At 41.2% G+C, this 19,393-nt stretch overlaps 1 protein-coding gene across 5 annotated transcripts in view; it reads left to right on the top strand.

Moving 5' to 3' along the window:
• The first annotated feature begins 8,722 nt into the window (after nt 1-8,722).
• Nucleotides 8,723-19,393, top strand: part of LOC145516811 (survival motor neuron protein-like) — a 36,766-nt gene continuing 26,095 nt past the window's right edge. For 3 of the 5 annotated variants that reach the window (XR_014061775.1, XM_081518508.1, XM_081518509.1), the window contains exon 1: nt 8,723-8,873. Coding sequence is in view for 4 of the 5 variants with exons in the window: in XM_081518508.1 (XP_081374634.1) it covers nt 8,772-8,873 (102 nt within the window). In the remaining variant the exon portion in view is untranslated. The remainder of the gene's footprint in view (nt 8,874-19,393) is intronic. The other 2 variants (XM_081518510.1, XM_081518511.1) reach the window with 1 other exon arrangement.

The following is a 19,393-nucleotide window of genomic DNA, read 5'->3' as shown; positions in this document are numbered from 1 at the left end:
ACATACCACATGGCAAAAAAAAAAAAAACTTTATATGGTGGTGCTCACAAGGTCAAAAGGATTACAACAGCTTAAGTTACATTCCAATAAAAGATATAATGAAGACTGATTGTACCACAAAGATTCTTTATGTGTCTGATTTCTGTAATTCTATCTCCAGAATTTCTTTACAGAGTGATAAGCCCTTGAGTACAAAGAGCTTATTATGCTTGAAGCCACATCCTTTCTTTTTTTTTTTTGTGGCCAAACTGTGTGGCATGCAGGATCCTGGTTCCCTGACCAGGAATCAAACCCACTCCCTCTGCAGTGGAAGGGCAGAGTCCCAACCACTGGACCACCAGGGAAGTCCCCCTTTATTTCCTGTTTTAAAAAATGAATAATTTTCATGTCTAAAATATCCTGTGTAGACGAATGACTTTGGACTTTTCAAAAGTTCATTCTTGAGACTTCCTTGCTGGTGCAGTGGTTAAGATTCTGAGTTTCCAAAGTGGGTGGGGGTGGGGACCATCCCTGGTCTGGGAACTGGTAAACAAACAGTAAAGAATCTGCCTGCAATACAGCAGACCCCAGTTCGATTCCTGGGTCAGGAAGATTCTCTGGAGAAGGGAATAGCAACCCACTCCAGTATTCTTGCCTGGAGAATTCCATGGACAGAGAAGCCTGGTAGGCTACAGTTCACGGGGTCACAAAGAGCTGGACACGACTGAGCACTTCACTTCAAGGAACTAAGATCCTACGGGCCTCAAGGCATGGCAATAAAGAAGTAAATAATTAAAAGTTAATTCTCAAAAATATAGAGAAAATGTACATCTTCAAAAGAATATAGATATTGATAAGGAAGATTTCTAGGTTGTAATTAATCATTAAAATTTAAATCTAAATGTTTTTTGATTAATTTTTATGGCACTTACTTGAATGAATTCATTGTTCAAATAAAGTACTTGATCTTTTTAATCTTTTTTTAAATTTTGAGATAAACTCATAAAATTGTAAAGAATAACAGATATCCTGTGTATTTTTATTTTTGACCATGCCTTGTGGCCTGTGGGATCATTTATATATATATACACATATATATATATACATATACATACATATTTTTATATATATGTACACACATAGGTAAGTATATATGTATGTAACATTTATTTATTTTTGGTTCTGCTGGGGTTTTGTTGCTGTGCAGGCTTTTCTCTAGTTGAGGTGTGCAGGCTTCTCATTGCGGTGGCTTCTCTTGTTGCAGAGCAAGGGCTCTAGGGCTTCAGGTAGTTGTGGCACACAGACTTAGTTGCTCTGCAGCATGTGGAATCTCCCTAGGCCAGGAATCAAACAGTGCTAGAGATACCAAGGGACCATTTCATGCAAAAATGGGCACAATAAAGGACAGAAACGGTGTGGACATAACAGAAGCAGAAGATATTAAGAAGAGGTGGCAAGAATATACAGAACTGTACAAAAAGGATCTTCACAACCCAGATAATCACAATGATGTGATCACTCACCTAGAGCCAGACATCCTGGAATGCGAAGTCAAGTGGGCCTTAGCAAGCATCTCTACAAACAAAGCTAATGAAGGTGATGGAATTCCAGTTGAGCTATTTCAAATCCTAAAAGATGATGCTGTGAAAGTGCTGCACTCAATATGCCAGCAAATTTGGAAAACTCAGCAGTGGCCACAGGACAGGAAAAGGTCAGTTTTCATTCTAATCCCAAAGAAAGGCAATGCCAAAGAATGCTCAAACTACCACACAGTTGCACTCATCTCACACGCTAGTAAAATAATGCTCAAAATTCTCCAAGGCAGGCTTCAGCAATACGTGAACCGTGAACTTCCAGATGTTCAAGCTGGATTTAGAAAAGGCAGAGGAACCAGAGATCAAATTGTCAACATCCATTGGATCATCAAAAAAGCAAGAGAGTTCCAGAAAAGCATCTACTTCTGTTTTATTGACTATGCCAAAGCCTTTGACTGTGTGGATCACAACAAACTGGAAAAATTTAAAGAGATGGGAATACCAGACCACCTTACCTGCCTCCTGAGAAATCTGTATGCAGGTCAAGAAGTAACACTTAAAAATGGACATGGAACAACAGAACATGGAACAACATGGTCCAAATAGGGAAAGGAGTACATCAAGCTTATATATTGTCACCCTGCTTATGTAACTTATATGCAGAGTATATCATGTGAAATGCCAAGCTGTATGAAGCACAAGCTGGAATCAAGATTGCCGGGAGAAATATCAATAACCTCAGATACGCAGATGACACTACTCTTATGGCAGAAAGCGAAGAACTAAAGAGCCTCTTGATGGAAGTGAAAGACGAGAGTGAAAAAGTTGGCTTAAAACTCAACATTCAGAAAACTAAGATCATGGCATCCAGTCCCATCACTTCATGGCAAATATATGGGAAAACAGTGGAAACAGTGAGAGACTTTATTTTGGGGGGCTCAAAAATCACTGCAGATGGTGAGTGCAGCCATAAAATTAAAAGAGGCTTGCTCCTTGGAAGAAAAACTATGACCAACATAGACAGCATATTAAAAAGCAGAGACATTACCAACAAAGTTCCATCTAGTCAAAGCTATGGTTTTTCCAGTAGTCATTTATGGATGTGAGAGTTGGACTATAAAGAAAGCTGAGTGCCGAAGAATTGATGCTTTTGAACTGTGGTGTTGGAGAAGACTCTTGAGAGTCCCTTGGACTGCAAGGAGATCCAAATAGTGCATCCTAAAGGATATCAGTCCTGAATATTCATTGGAAGGACTGATGCTGAAGTTGAAATTTCAATACTTTGGCTACCTGACACGAAGAACTGACTCATTTGAAAAGACCCTGAGGCTGGGAAAGATTGAAGGCAGGTGGAGAAGGGGACAACAGAGGATGAGATGGTTGGATGGCATCACTGACTTGATGGACATGAGTTTGAGCAAGTTTCAGGAATTGGTAATGGACAGGGAAGCCCAGCATGCTGCAGTCCATGGGATCGCAAAGAGTCTGACACAACTGAGTGGCTGAACTGAACTGAGGGATCAAATCCTGTGTCCCCTGTATTGGCAGGCGGATTTTTATCCACTGGACCACCAGGGAAGTCCTGTTATATCTATTTTTATAGATTTTATGAAAACTGAGGTTTTGGTTAAGGACTTTCCCCAAGGTCACCCATGTAGTTAGTGGCAGGTTAAGAATATGAATCCAAGCAGACTGAATTCAGAGTTTCCAGAGTTTGAGCATATGTTCATATTTATTGGCTCTTTTGGTTTTTTCTTCTATGACTAGCTTACTTTGCTGTTATTTGTATTTGACAAAGTTTTTTTTATATATATTAAAGAATATTCACTTTTCTTGTTACAAATATTTTCTAAACTATTGTTTGTCCTTTCATTTTACTTACGTCACTTTTGTCAGAGTTGTTATTTACATGATCAAATGCCTAATTTTTTTTTAATTGAAGTATAGTTGATTTACAATGTTGTGTTAGTTTCAGGTGTACAGCAGTGATTCAGTTATACATACATATATGTATATTTTTTTCAGATTCTTTTCCCTCATAGTGATTACAAAATATTGAGTTCCATAGTTCCCTGTGCTATACAATAGGTCTGTATTCATTATCTATTTTACATCTAGTAGGGTGTATATGTTAATTCCAAAATCCTAATTTATCTCTCCCACCCCCTATCCCCTTTGGTAACCATAAATTTATTTTCTATGTCTGTTGGTCTATTTCTGTTTTGTACATAAGTTTCTTTGTATCTTTTTTGCTTAGATTCCACATGTAAGCAATATTACATGATATCTTTCTCTGGCTTTCTTCACTTAGAACAGTAGTCTCTAGGTCTATCCATATTGCTGTCAATGACATTGCTTCCATGTCTTAGCTATTGTAAATAGCACTCCGGTGATTATTGGGGTGCATGTATCTTTTTGAATTATGGTTTTCTCCAGATATAGGAGAAGGCAATGGCACCCCACTCCAGTACTCTTGCCTAGAAAATCCCATGGACGGAGGAGCCTGGTAGGCTGCCGTCTATGGGGTTGCACAGAGTTGAACACGACTGAAGCGACTTAGCAGCAGCAGCCAGATATATGCCCAGGAGTGGGATTACAGGATTATGTGGTAGTTCTATTTTTAGTATTTTAAGGAACATCCATACTGTTCTCCATGGTGTCTGTAGCAATTTACATTCCCACCGATAGTGCAGGAGGTTCTTTTCTCTCCACACTCTCTCCAGCATTTATTTGTAGGCTTTTTGGTGATGGCCATTCTGACTGGTATGAGGTGATATCTCATTGTAATTTTGATTTAAATGCGCAGTTGCTTTATTAACTGGAGATGCAGACTGACAACCAGCAGACTTGTCCTGACATGTTAAAAATTTTTACTGTGAACTTGAATGCCTTTGTTTAGGATGGGAAGTAGGTGGAGTGAGTGGGGGTGGGGAGGTATGTAGAGGGATAGTCTTGAGTTAACTGATTACAGTACCCAGCACCCCTTATTGCTTACTCCTCTTTAACTCATCTCCTTTACCTGCCTGACCCCCAAAATGTATTTGAGTTTTCAGTCCTTGCATAGCTTCTTATTTCTCTCTTAAAATCTCCCCCATCTCAAAGGTTACTTTATAAAAAGTCACCTAGAATGTATTTTGGTGTATGATGTGAGGGAAATGAATCCAAACTTTACATACTGGATGAGTGATTATATCTATGTCATGTATGAATTATGCTACTATCTGTCCATAATATCATTCAAATATTCTTCCAAAACATCCTTTGGAATTTTCAACTTTCTGCTGCTTTAATAGTGAGCATTCTTCTACACAAATCACTGACACATGACAGTTTTGGTCTTTTGTTTATTGGCTGTTCTACACGCCAATACCAATGTATATTACCCTAAGTGGAAACTTATTCACTAATCATTTGAGTCACTTATTTGATCATGGCAAGTTCCGAGACTCACCGAATGTAGGTTTTTGGTATGAAAATTCCATACGCACAAAGACTGGTTCCAGTTCATGAAGTTAAATTTTTTTCTTCTCAGATTTATTTTATAAACATGTATGAAAAGTTCTACATTATTGTTGGTCAGATTACAGAACAATCTGCCTTGAAGCCAGTATACAGTTTTCAAGATTATCAGAGACACTCTGTTCTTTTAGTTCTTCAAAGAAAAAATGGTTTGACTTGTTTTACTTCTTGTTATGTAAGATTTAAAAGCATATACATATACATCAACTTATTTGTGCAGCAATTAATTAATCTATGAAGCCATGATTTACTGTTAATGTTAACCCACACCGTCTGTTGGCATTTCACAATAACTTGAAGACAGCTCCAGTGATGGCAGGAAGGCAACTTTAGGCAAAAGAGCTGTTGCTGGGAAAGAGTTGTTTCTTTCAACAGCCTTCTTTGGGCTGCTGTCACTTTCCTCACCAACTGGATCAGATGCTGAGAAATGGCCCAGGAGTTCCTCTTTAGTTCTTCTTCACTTTCTGCCATAAGGGTGGTGTCATCTGCATATCTGAGGTTATTGATATGTCTTTTGGCAACCTTGATTCCAGCTTGTGCTTCATCCAGCCTGGCATTTCACGTGACGTACTCTGCATATAAGTTAAATAAGCAGGGTGACAATATACAGCCTTGACGTACTCCTTTCCCAATTTGCAACCAGTTCATTATTCCACATCCGTTTCTAAGTGTTGCTTCTTGACCTGCACACAGATTTCTCAGGAGGCAGGTAAAGTGGTCTGGTATTCCCCTCTCTTGAAGAATTTTCCACAGTTTGTATTGATCAAAGGCTTTTAAATAAAGTCAGTAAAGCAGATGTTTTTCTGGAACTCGCTTGCTTTTTCAATGATCCAAGGGATGTTGGCAACTTGATCTCTGGTTTCTCTGCCTTTTCTAAATCCAGCTTGAACATCTGGAGGTCTACTTAATGAAATTCTTTCTCATGCAAGTGCAAATTTATACATCTGTGTATAACCTTCCTCTAGTAGACTAGGCTACTGACAGAAGTGCCAGAGCTGGGTTGGGTTCCCACAATTCATTGATTTACCAAACACTTTTTAGTCATCACTTACTCTGAACTGCCTCATGAGGAGAACAGAGATACAACGTGAAGATACTTGCTCACAGGGGCTGCTAGCAGGAAAAACAGAATATGAAAATAAAGTGTTATGTGTACAGGGCAGAACCACCAGGACTAGCCTATAAGAGGATCCTGGGGCCTCAGACGGAGAAGGCAATGGCACCCTACTCCAGTACTCTTGCCTGGAAAATCCCATGGACAGAAGAGCCTGGTAGGCTACAGTCCATGGGGTCACTAAGAGTCAGACACGACTGAGCGACTTCAGTTTCACTTTTCCCTTTCATGCACTGGAGAAGGAAATGGCAACCCACTCCAGTATTCTTGCCTGGAGAATCCCAGGGATGGTGGAGCCTGGTGGGCTGCCATCTATGTGGTCGCACAGAGTCGGACATGACTGAAGCGACTTAGCAGCAGCAGCAGGGGCCTCAGAGAACAGAGCTGTTCCTGCAGTAGGGGGATTTACACATTCAGGCATGTATATGGGGCCCCTGCTAGGTATCAGGCATGTTACTCAGACTGGGGACCCTCCATGATGGTGATGTTAAATTTAATATTTACATAAGTGCCTTCAAATCTGATGAAATGGTTTCTTTTGGAAATCCACTACCCTATGCTTTGAGTGCTTTGTCTATCATGTGGAATAACTTTGTAAAATACACACAGTGATTCAAATCTGGATGTCACCATCAAGAAAAAAGGAACAAGTTTTCTCTGATAACAAAAATTGCCGTAGGTTCATTTTTATTGAGAAACCAAGTAAGGAGAAATTTACTTCTCTACTTTCTGGTAAGTAGAAATACTTTTTCAACAAAGAAACTTGCCATTAAATACTAATTAAAGCTAATTCCTCCTTGAAAACATGCTAAGTGAAGAAAGGCACAAAAGATCACATATGATCCCATTTATATGAAATATCCAGAGCAAGCAAATCTAGACAGTAGGTTAGTGGTTGTGAGGAACTGGAAAATGGAGAGAATGTGGAGTGACTTTACTGGATACAAGGTTTCTTTGGGGCGTGATTAAAACATTTTGTAATTTAGTGGTGGAAATGCACGGTCTTGTGACTATACTAAAACCCCCTAAATTGTATGCCTTAAATAATGAATAGCCCCCTTGCCACAACTAGAGAAAGACCATGCAGCAAGGAAGACCCAGCACAGCCAAAAACCAACAAATTTTTTTAAATGATGAGTATTATAGAATGTAAAGTCTATCTAAAAAAAATTAAATAAAAAGAAACCTGGTTCCAAACTGTTTAAACTTCTGCATCATATTGCCATTGTGAGAATTATGACTGAAGAAATCTAAGTGAGCATTTAAAAAAATACATCTATTTCTGGTATCTACAGAAGAGAAGGGAGCCCTCAAATTTCCCTGACTTTTTAAAAAAATTCAATTACAATAGGAACATGGAAGCCATTTAGCAAGTCTAAATGCTCAATAAAGAATACTGCAAAAGTATAGGGTAAGCTTCTACAAAGAACTAAAAGCCTGCTTGACCCATGTAAACACAAAGATTAAAAACGACAACAATTCACGTTTTTAAGTTCAAAAAGTCACGAGTAGATTTGGGAGAAGAAATATTAAACCAAATGCTATGGCTGGGCAGTGTTAAAGGAATGCTGGATTCCAGACAGCTGTGTAAATGCTCTGTGCCTCAGTTTCCTCATCTTTAAATGGGAATGCCTTGCCATGCTAAGTCGCTTCAGTCGTGTCGGACTCTGTGCGACCCCATGGACTGTAGCCTGCCAGGCTCCTTTGTCCATGGGATTCTCCAGGCAAGAATACTGGAGTGGGCTGCCATTTCCTTCTCCATTCAATGGTAATAACAGCCCCTAATTCAAAAGATTGTTGTGAATATAAGCGCATAAAGGGGCTTCCCAGGTGGCGCTAGTGGTAAAGAACCTGCCTGGTAATGGAGGAAACACAAGAGATATGGGTTCGATCCCTAGCTTGTGAAGATCCCTTGGAGGAGGGCGTGGCAACCCACTCCAGTATTCTTTCCTGGAGAATCCCCATGGACAGAGGAGTCTGGCGGGCTACAGTCCATAGGGTCGGAAAGAGCCGGACATGACTGAAGACGCACACATCCTTCCTTCCTTGCCAATGTAGAAGACTGCAAGGGATGCAGATTCAATCCCTGGATGGGGACGATCTCCTGAAGGAGGAAATGGCAACCCCCTGCAGTATCCTTGTCTGGAGAATCCCATGGACAGAGGAGCCTGGTGGACTACAGTCCATAGGGTCACACAGAGTCGGACACGACTGAAGCAACTTAGCACAAGTACATGAATCTCTTTAAAAAAAATGGCAGCTATATTATTATCGGTTAACAATGGACTTATTTTTACTTCTTGCTTACCCATATTTTCTAAGTGACCTGCAACGAACGCTATTTTTCTAAGAGGATTTATTGTTTAAAACAAAAAACGGGTGGAAAGAGCAGACGAAAGAGTGAAATCAAAGAACTAGAGGGATACTGAGAGGGCACACCAACGGGCCCGACAGAGGCTGACGGAGGCGGGTGGCGCCCGCGGGCGGAAAGCACACGGAGCCCCGCCCCTTCCGGCCGGCAGCCCCCAGGCCGCCATGCTCTTCCGCTACCAGAGGCTGGGCGGCGGAAGTCGTCACACGTCGAGGGACGGAGCCCACGCCGCGCACCCGGCAGCAGGCTAGCCATGGCGATGGGCGGCGGCGGCGGAGGCGGCGGCAGTAGTGGCAGCGGCAGCGGCTTCCCGGAGCCGGAGGACTCGGTACTGTTCCGGCGCGGCACTGGCGAGGTGAAGTTGAGGCCCCGCTGTCGTCCACCAACCCCCGCGCTCCTTCCCCGACCAGTCCGCTCACTGCGCGTCAGTGATCCGCATGTTTCTACGTCTTTCCCCACTTGGGAGCCTCAGCCTCAAGCTCCTCCTTCGCCCAGTTTGGGCTCCGTAATGATTTCCAGCGCTGCCCCTACTTGGTTGTACCTTGGCTGTCCACCCCCTCCCTAGCTCTGACTGGGAGGTGTGTGGGGACAGGCCAGGGCGAAGCAGGGAAACTAGTTAGGAGTTTATTGAAATAATCCAGTTGTTAGCCGTGAAGAGCAAAATCATTTGGATTCTGGATATATTTTGAAATCGGAGGCAACAGGTTGTGCTCGTGGATACAATAATAGAGGCTTGAGAGGGGAAAGTGAGGGATAACTCCCAAGACTGTTCTGAAGAACTGAAAAGATAAAGTTGCCTTTTACTAAGATGGGGAAGACTACAGGTAGAGGAGGTTTATAAGGGGGTAAGATTAGAGCTCATTCTTTAAAAAAAATTTTTTTAACTTTTGTATTGGGGTATAGCCGATTAACAATGTTGTGGTAGTTTAGAACTCATTCTTAAGTGAAATGTGATGGGAGCGAGTTCAAGAGTCGGAGAGGAGAAATTCAAGGCAACACACACAAGGAAATATTTCAAGTTTTATTGTGGGTACTGGAAGATAGAGAAATCGGAAGGGAGTGAGATAAAGAGGATTCTTAATTGGTTTTTTATTTTGAAGATGGGAACAATGTTTATGGGCTGATAGGAAAGATCCAGTAAGGACAATATAATTGATGTTGCAGAAGAAAGAAGAGGATTGTTGCAGCAATGTTCTAGAGAGGGTAGAAGGGAATGGATTTGGCCTTTGTTAGAAATATTGACAGTTCAGTTATATGGGTATAGATTTGTGTGGATGGGCAGATATAGTGGCAGGAGATGATGAAAATTCTGTTTTGATTGTTGCTGCTCTCAGTAAAAGAAGCAAGTCATCAGTAGTGAGGAGGGAGCAGGGGTCAGGTGTTGGAGGTTAGGGAAGAGAGAAGGTAGGAAGTGAGCCTCTAGGAGAGTGGGTGAGTGTTGGGTTAAATGCTGTGGAATTGTTGCTAGGCAACACTCAAGTCCTACTTCAGATTTGTGGTTATGAGTTTAAAGGAGACTAGATAGCATGATTGTGTTTTTCATTAGCTAAATTCAAATCCAGGTGTGCAAAGGCAAAGTCAATGAATAGGGGAAATTAATAGAGTTATAGTTTTAACTTAGTATAAAGTGAGGAAGGCGGTACAGCGAGTTGTCTTCTTGACTGGTGGTGGAATTTAAGCTGGCTAAGAAAGAAAGTGAGGACATTAGGATGGTGAGAGACAGTTTAAAAAGTGGGAAGATCACAGTTTTACCAGGCCCAGTGAGGTGAGATGATTGTCATCATCAACCTACTAGTAAGTTGTAGAGCCTGGCAGGTGGTAGCTGGAGAGTAGGATTCTTAGTTGAGTTTATAGCGAGGTTGTAGTTAACGATTATAATAAAGACCATAGAAGTGGGTAGCTGAGACTGTGCACTCTAAAAGGTCATTGGTAGCGAAGCATTTAAAGAACTAACAAGGATAGGGTATTGGAAGGATCATGTACATGGGTTTTTAAATAACCAAAACTTATGACAGAAGTAGTGTTGAAGAGAGTCCTGGGATATAAACCTCAGGGAATGAAGCAGGGTGACCCAGGTGGCTGTAGGTGATTGCTGTGAGAAGGGATAGTGGACAGTAGAGTTTGGTGACAGAGTTTTCAAACCTGGGAGTTTTAGGGAGGAAGAATCATCTGGAAGTGGAGGTGAGGAACAAGGGAGATTCCTTCCCCACCTCTGGCACACTGATTGGAGAGATATGGAGCAGACATTTCATTTTGAAATGCCTGTAGGGACATAGGTGGGCTACTCTTGATGACTGAGGAACAAATATAAAGGCAGTCCTGATGGTCTGTTCTCTTTGCTTTTGCTGGGTAACAAATCACCCAAAACTTAGTGGCTTGGAATGATAATCATTTTATTATCTCTCATAATTTCTGTGGGTCAGGAGCCTGTGAAGGTCTTAGTGGGTGATTCTCCTTCAGACCTTTCATGTGTTTGCATGCACATAGTTGTCGGAGCTACAGTAGCTGGTGACTGAGCAGCTAGGGACCAGCAAGCCATCTCTTTTCTTCATATTGTCCCAGCTTCTCCATGTACTACCAGTGTGTGGGAGGATTTGAATTTCTTTATACCTCTTTGTAATTCTTCCCTTTCATCCCTCTTCGTGTCCTGTCCCCAGACAACTGCTGATCCACTTTCTGTCACCTTTGTTTAGTCTGCATTTTCTAGAATTTTACAAACATGGAATCCTTTTTTTTAATATGTCATCTTTTATTCAGCATATTTTGTGTCTCATCCATTTATGTATCAGTTATTCATTTCTTTTCATTGCTGTAGGATCCTGTTGCATAAATATGCTACAGTTTATTCATTCGCTTGTTCATAAGCATTTGGGTTGCTTTCAGTTTGCAACTATTAAACATAGAAACACCATAAATATTAGTGTAGAAGACTTTGTATGGGCATATGCTTTTATTTCTCTTTGGTGAATGCCTGGGTCATGGAGTAGATATATTTTAATTCTTTTTTTTTTCCTTTTGGCTCCACTCCGAGGCTTGTGGGATCTTATTTCACCAACCAGGGAATGAACCCAGGCCCTTAGCAGTGAGAGCAGGAGTCCTAACTGCTGTTTATTAAATTGTTTAGCTTTTATTCTTCAGGAACCCCATTTACTCATATGCTAAATATTTTTTGCCAGTCACCACTTTATTTTCCTTTCTTTCTTCCTTCCTTTTTTTTCATCTATTCCTTGGTACCTGTTAGATTTTCAGTCAAGCATCTTCTTCTTTGGGTACCTTGTAGTCAGTATTACTTTCTCTTTCTTTTCTTTCTTGATTTTGTTTAACTTCTGATTTGACTCCCTATTGCCTTCTTTTCTCATCTAAGTTTTTAGAAATTTTGATTGTGTTTTTTTTCCATATTGCAAATGCTTGTTTGATGATTTAATTTCAGATGGTTATTGCATTTTCTTCTGTTTATGATTGTTAGTTGAGAATTTTTATCACCTAAAATATTTCTTATAATAGCTTTGTATGGATATCTTGGTTGTTGATTTTGAAATTTCTTGTAACAGTTGAAATGTGATGATTTTGGGTTGCTGTGTATTTGTGTCTTTTAAGAGTGCCCACTTCTAATGATAGAGTGGAGTATGACTTTGTTTTATTAGTAGTGCCTTTTGCATTGGCAGAATTGACATATCTTCTGCTTTAAGGAACATCTCCCATTCCAAGGGCAGCATAACCTTAGACAAGTCAATTACTTGTTTGTGGTTACTTTCTTTATCTGCAAAGTGATTTAGTGATTTTTTAAAAATATGTATTTATTTATATTTGGCTGCGCTGGGTCTTCCTTGCTGCTCTGGCTTTCTCTAGTTGCAGAGAAGGGGGCTACTCTCTACTTGCTGAGCGAGGGCTTCTCATTGCAGTGGCTTCTCGTATTGTGGAATGCAGGCTCCAAGGCACCAGGGCTTTAGTAGTTGCAGCTTCCAGACTCTAGAACATGGGCTCAATAGTTGTGACACACGAGCTTAGTTGCTCTTGAGGCATGTGGAATCTTCCCCAATCAGGGATCGAACCCATGTCTCTTGCATTAGCAGGCGGATTCTTTACCACTGAGGCCACCGGAGAAACCCGACTTAATGATTTTTAAGTACTTTTGATCATAGAGCAAGATTAATAGTTTTGTATCAGAACCTATTTCTCTCTGTATAATGGATATTAACAAGAAAAAGACACAAATTCATTTTACAACTAAATGAGTTTTATATCCAACCTCATTGGAACTCATCAGTTGACTAATATTGTATAAAATCCAACATACTAATTGATGGTGTTTTGTAACCTGTCTTCCCTTCACCAACATTATGTATTCAAACTTACCTTCAACTACTCTATAGCATGGAAATCATTCTAGTTGGACTTGTTGCCTCACTGACCTGTCAAAGTGTTTATTTTTATTTGTGAAAGTGAAAGTCAGTCGTGTCCAACTCTTTTCAACCCCATGGACTATATATCATGGAATTCTCCAGACCAGAATGCTGAAGTGGGTAGCCATTCCCTTCTCCCAACCCAGGATTGGGGGGATCTTCCCAACCCAGGATTGAACCCGTCTCCCGAATTGCAGGCGGATTCTTTACCAGCTGAGCCACGAGAGTTTTTGATTGTGGTTTAAAAAAAAGACTGTTATCATCTTAACTACTTTTAAGCATACACTTCAGTGTGTGTGTGTGCTCAGTCACTCAGTTGTGTCTGACTCTTTGCGACCCCATGGACTGTAGCCAGCCAGGCTCCTCTGTCCATGGAATTTTCCAGGCCAGAATACTGGAGAGGGTTGCCATTTCTTACTCCAGGGGATCTTCCCAACCCAAAGATGGAACCTGTGTCTCCTGCGTCTCCCACATTGGCAAGCATATTCTTTGCCTCTGTGCCACCTGAGAAGCCTGTACACTTACAGTAGTGTTAAATATATTCATATTGTAGTGCAGTAGATCTCCAAAACCTTTTAATCTGGCAAAACTGAAACTCTACCCATTAAACAGTTCTTTATTTCCTCCTCTTTTAAAGCCCGTAACTGCCATTCAGCTTTCTATTTCTATGACTTTGACCTCTTAAGTCCCTCATATGAATAGAATCATGCAGTCAGTGTGTTTATTTCTGCTTCCATGCTCTTTTTGGCGCATGGTTGTCCTTAGAGTGCTTGGTAGTTTCTTTTTTTATCAAAATCTATCTATCTATCTGTCTAAATCGTTTTAGTGTTTATTTCCTAGCCTGTTTCCCCCATGATCATCCACCGTATGTTACTTTCCTCTTTTTAATTGAGGTATAATTGACATAAAACATTATATTAATTTTAGTTGTACAGCGTAATGATCTCAAACATATACATATTTCACAATGATCACAATAAGTCTAGTTAATATCTGTTACCATCAGTTCAATTCAGTTGCTCAGTCATGTCCGGTTCTTTGCGACCCCATGGACTGCAGCAACCAGGCCTCCCTGTCCATCACCAACTCTGAGAGCTTACTCAAACTCATATACAGTTGGTGATGCCATCCAACCATCTCATCCTCTGCCGTCCCCTCCTCCTCCCACCGTCAGTTTTTCCCAGCTTCAGGATCTTTTCCAATGAGTCAGTTCTTCACATCAAGTGGCCAAAGTATTGGAGTTAGCATCAGTCCTTCCAATGAATATTCAGGACTGATATCCTTTAGGATTGACTGGTTGGCTGTCCTTGCAGTCCAAGGGACTCTCAAGAGTCTTCTCCAACACCACAGTTCACAAGTATCAATTCTTCAGCGCTCAGCTTTCTTTATAGTCCAACTCTCACATCCATACATGACAACTGGAAAAACCATAGCTTTGACTAGATGGACCTTTGTTGGTAAAGTAATGTCTCTGCTTTTTAATATGCCATTTAGGTTGGTCCTAGCTTTTCTTCCAAGGAGCAAGCCTCTTAATTTTATGGCTGCAGTCCCCACCTGCAGTGATTTTGGAGCCCAAAAAAATAAAGTCTGTCACTGTTTCCACTGTTTACCCATCTATTTGCCATGAAGTGATGGGACTGGATGTCATGATCTTAGTTTTCTGAATGTTGAGTTTTAAGCCAACTTTTTCACTCTCCTCTTTCACTTTCATCAAGAGGCTTTGTAGTTCTTCGCTTTCTGCTCTAACTGTGGTGTCATCTGTGTATCTGAGGTTATTGATATTTCTCCCAGCAATCTTGATTCCAGCTTGTGCTTCATCCAGCCTGGCATTTCGCATGATGTACTCTGCATGTAGGTTAAATAAGCAGGGTGATAATATACAGCCTTGATGTACTCTTTTGCTTATTTGGAACGAGTCTGTTGTTTCATGTCCTGTTCTAACTGTTGCTTCTTGATCTACATACAGGTTTCTCAGGAGGTGGGTCAGGTGGTCTCATATTCCCATCTCTTTAAGAATTTTCCACAGTTTGTTGTGATCCACACAGTCAAAAGGCTTTGACGTAGTCAATAAAGCAGAAGTAGATGTTTTTCTGGAACTCACTTGCTTTTTCGATGATCCAACGGATGTTGACAATTTGATCTCTGGTTTCTCTGCCTTTTCTAAATCCAGCTGGAACATCTGGAAGTTCATGGTTCATGTACTGTCGAAACCTGGCCTGGAGAATTTTGAGCATTACTTTGCTAGCATGTAAGATGAGTGCAGTTGTGCATTAGTTTGAGCATTCTTTGGCATTAACTTCCAGTGGAATGAAAACTGACCTTTTCCAGTCCTGTGGCCACTGCTGAGTTTTCCAAATTTGCTGGCATATTGAGTGCAGCACTTTCACAGCATCATCTTTGAGGATTTGAAATAGCTCAACTGGAATTCCATCCCCTCCACTAGCTTTGTTTGTAGCGATCCTTCCTAAGGCCCTCTTGACTTCGAATTCCAGGATGTCTGGCTCTAGGTGAGTGATCACACCATCATGATTATCTGGGTCATGAAGATCTTTTTTGTATAGTTCTTCTGTGTATTCTTACCACCTTTTCTTAATATCTTCTGCTTCTGTTAGGTCCACACCATTTCTGTCCTTATTGTACCCATCTTTGCATGAATTGGAGAAGGCAATGGCACCCCACTCCAGTACTCTTGCCTGGAAGATCCCATGGACAGAGGAGCATGGTGGGCCACAATCCATGGGATCGCTAAGAGTCAGACACGACTGAGCGACTTCACTTTCACTTCTCACTTTCATGCACTGGAGAAGGAAATGGCAACCCACTCCAGTATTCTTGCCTGGAGAATCCCAGGGACGGCAGAGGCTGGTGGACTGCTGTCTATGGGGTCGCACAGAGTCGGACACGACTGAAGCGACTTAGCAGCAGTAGCAGTTGCATGAATTGCTCCCTTGGTATCTCTGATTTTCTTGAAGAGATCTGTAGTCTTTCCCATTCTACTGTTTTCCTCTATTCTTTGCATTAATTACCGGGGAAGCCTTTCTTATCTCCTTGCTGTTCTTTGGAACTCTGCATACAAATGGGTATATCTTTCCTTATATCTGTCACCATACATGGTTACAATTGTTTTTTTTCTGGTTTTGAGATTTTTAAGTCTTTGTACTTTGAAATATGTAGTACAGTGTTATTACCTATAGTCACCATGCTGCACATTACACCCCCATGACTGACTGACTTTATAACTGGAAGTTGGTACATTTTGACTCCCTGTGCCCATTTCAACCCCTCCCCCACCCACTCCACCCTTGTCCCTGGAAACTGCCAGTCTGTTCTGTGAGTCTGTGAGGTTGGGCTTTTTGTTATTGTTTGGTGGTTTTGTTTTTGTTTCTAAATTCCGAGTAAAAGTAAGATCACATGGTATGTATCTGTCTTACTCATTTCACTTAGTTTAATGCCCTCAGGGATCATTCATGTAGTCTCCAAATGGCAAGATTTCATTCTTTCTTATGGCTGAATAATATTCTATTATATATGAACAGGTATCGCCTGCTTTTTTAAGTTGACTTTATGCCACTTTGCTTTCATAAAAGACCTACATTAATACCTGTTTTCATTAACTGAAATCCAGAGAGGATTTTCACTTTATGAAAAAAAAGTGAAAAATAAAAATAACACTCAGTGTTTTGTTTTGCAGCAAGGCATGGTAGAGGCAGCATGCAGTCCAAGCAGTGAGAGTGGCACCACCAAGCTCCTTCTCCAGGAGCTACATTCAGCATCAAGCCAGCACAGCTTTGAACTGTGCCTGTGAGCATCTGTGCTTTATCCTGATTTTTTTTTTTAATCCATTAGCAAGTTATATTCTAACATAATTAATTATGTACTTTATTCTATCTCCATTTATAAAAGATTTCATAGGAATATTCTACTTTCAGGTTTTTCAGATAGTGGGGAAAACCTGTATACATTTTCTTTTTCCGTTCTCCCATTGTTGGACACTTAGGTTATTTCCATATCTTGTCTTTTGTAAATAATAATGCAGTGAATGTGGGGGGTGCATATATCTTTTCAAGCTAGTGTTTTTGTTTTCTGTGGATAAATTCCCTTAGTGGAATTTGCTGGACCCTGTGGTAGTTCTGTCTTTTGAGGAACCTTCATACTGTTTTCCGAAGTGGCTGTGCCAGTTCACATTCCCCCCAGCAGTGAGCTGCTGTCCCTGTGTCTCCATCCTCATCAACACTTGTTATCTTTTTTTTTAATGTGGATATATTTTATTTTATGTTTCCAAATTTATTTTTAATCATAGGATACTTGCTTTACGATGTTGTGTTGGTTTCTGCTGTACAACAAAGTGAATCAGCCGCAAGTATATATATACACCCCCTCCCTTTAAGCCTCCTTTCCACCCATTATTGCCTTTTTGATAATAGCCATTCTAGCAGGTGTGAGGTGATGTATCACTGTGGTTTTGATTTGCACTTACCTAATGATTGGTGATGTTGAGCATCTTTCCATGTACCTGTTGGCCTTCTGTATGTCTTTGGACATACACATTCCTGCATACTTTATTATAAGTGATACCTAAAATAATGTAAACAATGAAGTGAGTCCCCTGTAGGTCAAATATAGGTGTTTGGTTTTTTTTTTAATCCATTCAACCAGTCTGTCTTTTGATTGGAGGATTTAGTTCATTTACATTTTAAGTAATTGTTTTTATGTAGGTTACTTACTGCCATTTTGTTAAACTTCTTCTGGAGGTCTCATAGGTCTTCTGTTTCCCTATTTCCTCTCCCTTTGTGGTTTGATCATTTTATCTAATGGTATGCTTAGATGTTTTTCTCTTTCTCTTTTGAGTATTTCCTATAGATTTTTTATTTTTGCTTTGTGGTTACCACAAGTCTTACATATAATAACTTATATTTACAATCATCTATTTTAAGTTGATAATGAGTTGAATTTGAATTCATTCTAGAGCTCTGCATTTTTATTCCCCTCCACATTGTGCCTTTGATGTCACATTTTACATTAAGCTTCATTCTGAGAATACAGCGAGCTTGAGCCAGACAGAGAGGGTGAAAATATTGCATCCAGCAGCCTCTGAGCATCTCCATAGATCCCTGATATGCACCAAACTAGAAGCCTTCTCAAGCCTAATTTTCTGGACAAGCAAATAGGCCTGTTTCACAGAAAGACTGAGGTGTGTTTCAGTCTGTTATTGGTGCAGTCCCCTGGGGGCGGTAGCCTGCCAAGGACCATTTCTTTGACTGTTAGTCCTGTGGGACCCAAGAACATGAGCCCACCCTGGGCTGCCGCTGTAAAAACCAGTACACCAGACGTAAATTATTAGGACATTAGACGTGCATAAGTCCCCGGTGGGAGATAACTGGTGCTGTGGAGAGCGGCAGAGGGCCAAGATGGCTCTTGCTGGCTGGAGTGAGGCAGATAGCATAGAGATGGTGCTCCTCGCCTCTGTTCTCAGTGTCTAGCCGGTCACTAGATGTATGTTAAATGAAATGTCTGGGCTTCCCAGGTGCTGGTCTCGGTAAAGAACCTGCCCGCCAGTGCAGGAGAAGTAGGAGTCTTGGGTTCCATCCCTGGATCAGGAAGATCCCCTGGAGGAGGGCATGGCAATCCACTCCAGTATTCTTGCCTGGAGAATCCCATGGTCAGAGGAGCCAGGCAGGCCACAGTTCAAAGGATTACATAGAGTGGGACACGACTGAAGCAACTTAAGCATGCGTGTATATCCTGCAGGCCATCACTTTAAGATAAGCAAATGAGCCTCTTACAGGAAGTCTGGACACCTCTCAGTTAGCTGCTTCCGCACTTGTATTATGGGGGAGGAGGGGTTCCAAGCATGGGAACCCTTTCAGAGCCCTTCCTCAGTTCTGTTCCTTTGTGTGACTTGTAGACAAAAAACCCCTTGTTTTATTGTTGTTGTTTTTAATAGTAACCCATTTTATTTTTAATGAATTACTTTTTAATAAATTAAAATTTATTTGGGTCTTCGTTGCTGCATGAGGGCTTTCTCTAGCTGCAGAGAACGGGAGCTACTCTCTAGTTGAAGGGCGTAGACTTCTCATGGCAGTGGCCTCTCTCATCGTGGAGCACGGACTTTGGGCACACAGGCTTCTGTAGTTGTGGTTCCCGGGCTCTGGAGCGCAAGCTCAGTCGTTGTGGCACACGGGCTTAGTTGCCCCACGGCATATCAGGTCTTCCCGGAGCAGGGATTGAACCCATGTTGCCTGCATTGGCAGGTGGATTCTTATCCACCATACCACTAGGGACGTCCCCCTTTGTTTTTTAAAGTTAGTTGTTTTGGTGACTCATCTCTCAGTTACTGGTCTTAAAACGAGCGGTACCTAATTTGGAGTTCAGACCTTTTCCTCCTCAGGAAGAAGATGCAGGTTTTTGCATTTCCTCCTGATTGTGGGTCACCACACCAGGAGTGGAGTTGAGGGCAAAATTCTTTCTCAGC

The sequence above is a fragment of the Giraffa tippelskirchi genome, chromosome 8, assembly GCF_054371585.1.
Source record: "Giraffa tippelskirchi isolate mGirTip1 chromosome 8, T2T-mGirTip1v1.2.pri, whole genome shotgun sequence".
Taxonomy (NCBI): Eukaryota; Metazoa; Chordata; class Mammalia; order Artiodactyla; family Giraffidae; genus Giraffa; species Giraffa tippelskirchi.
This window is presented reverse-complemented; position numbering and strand designations above follow the sequence as displayed.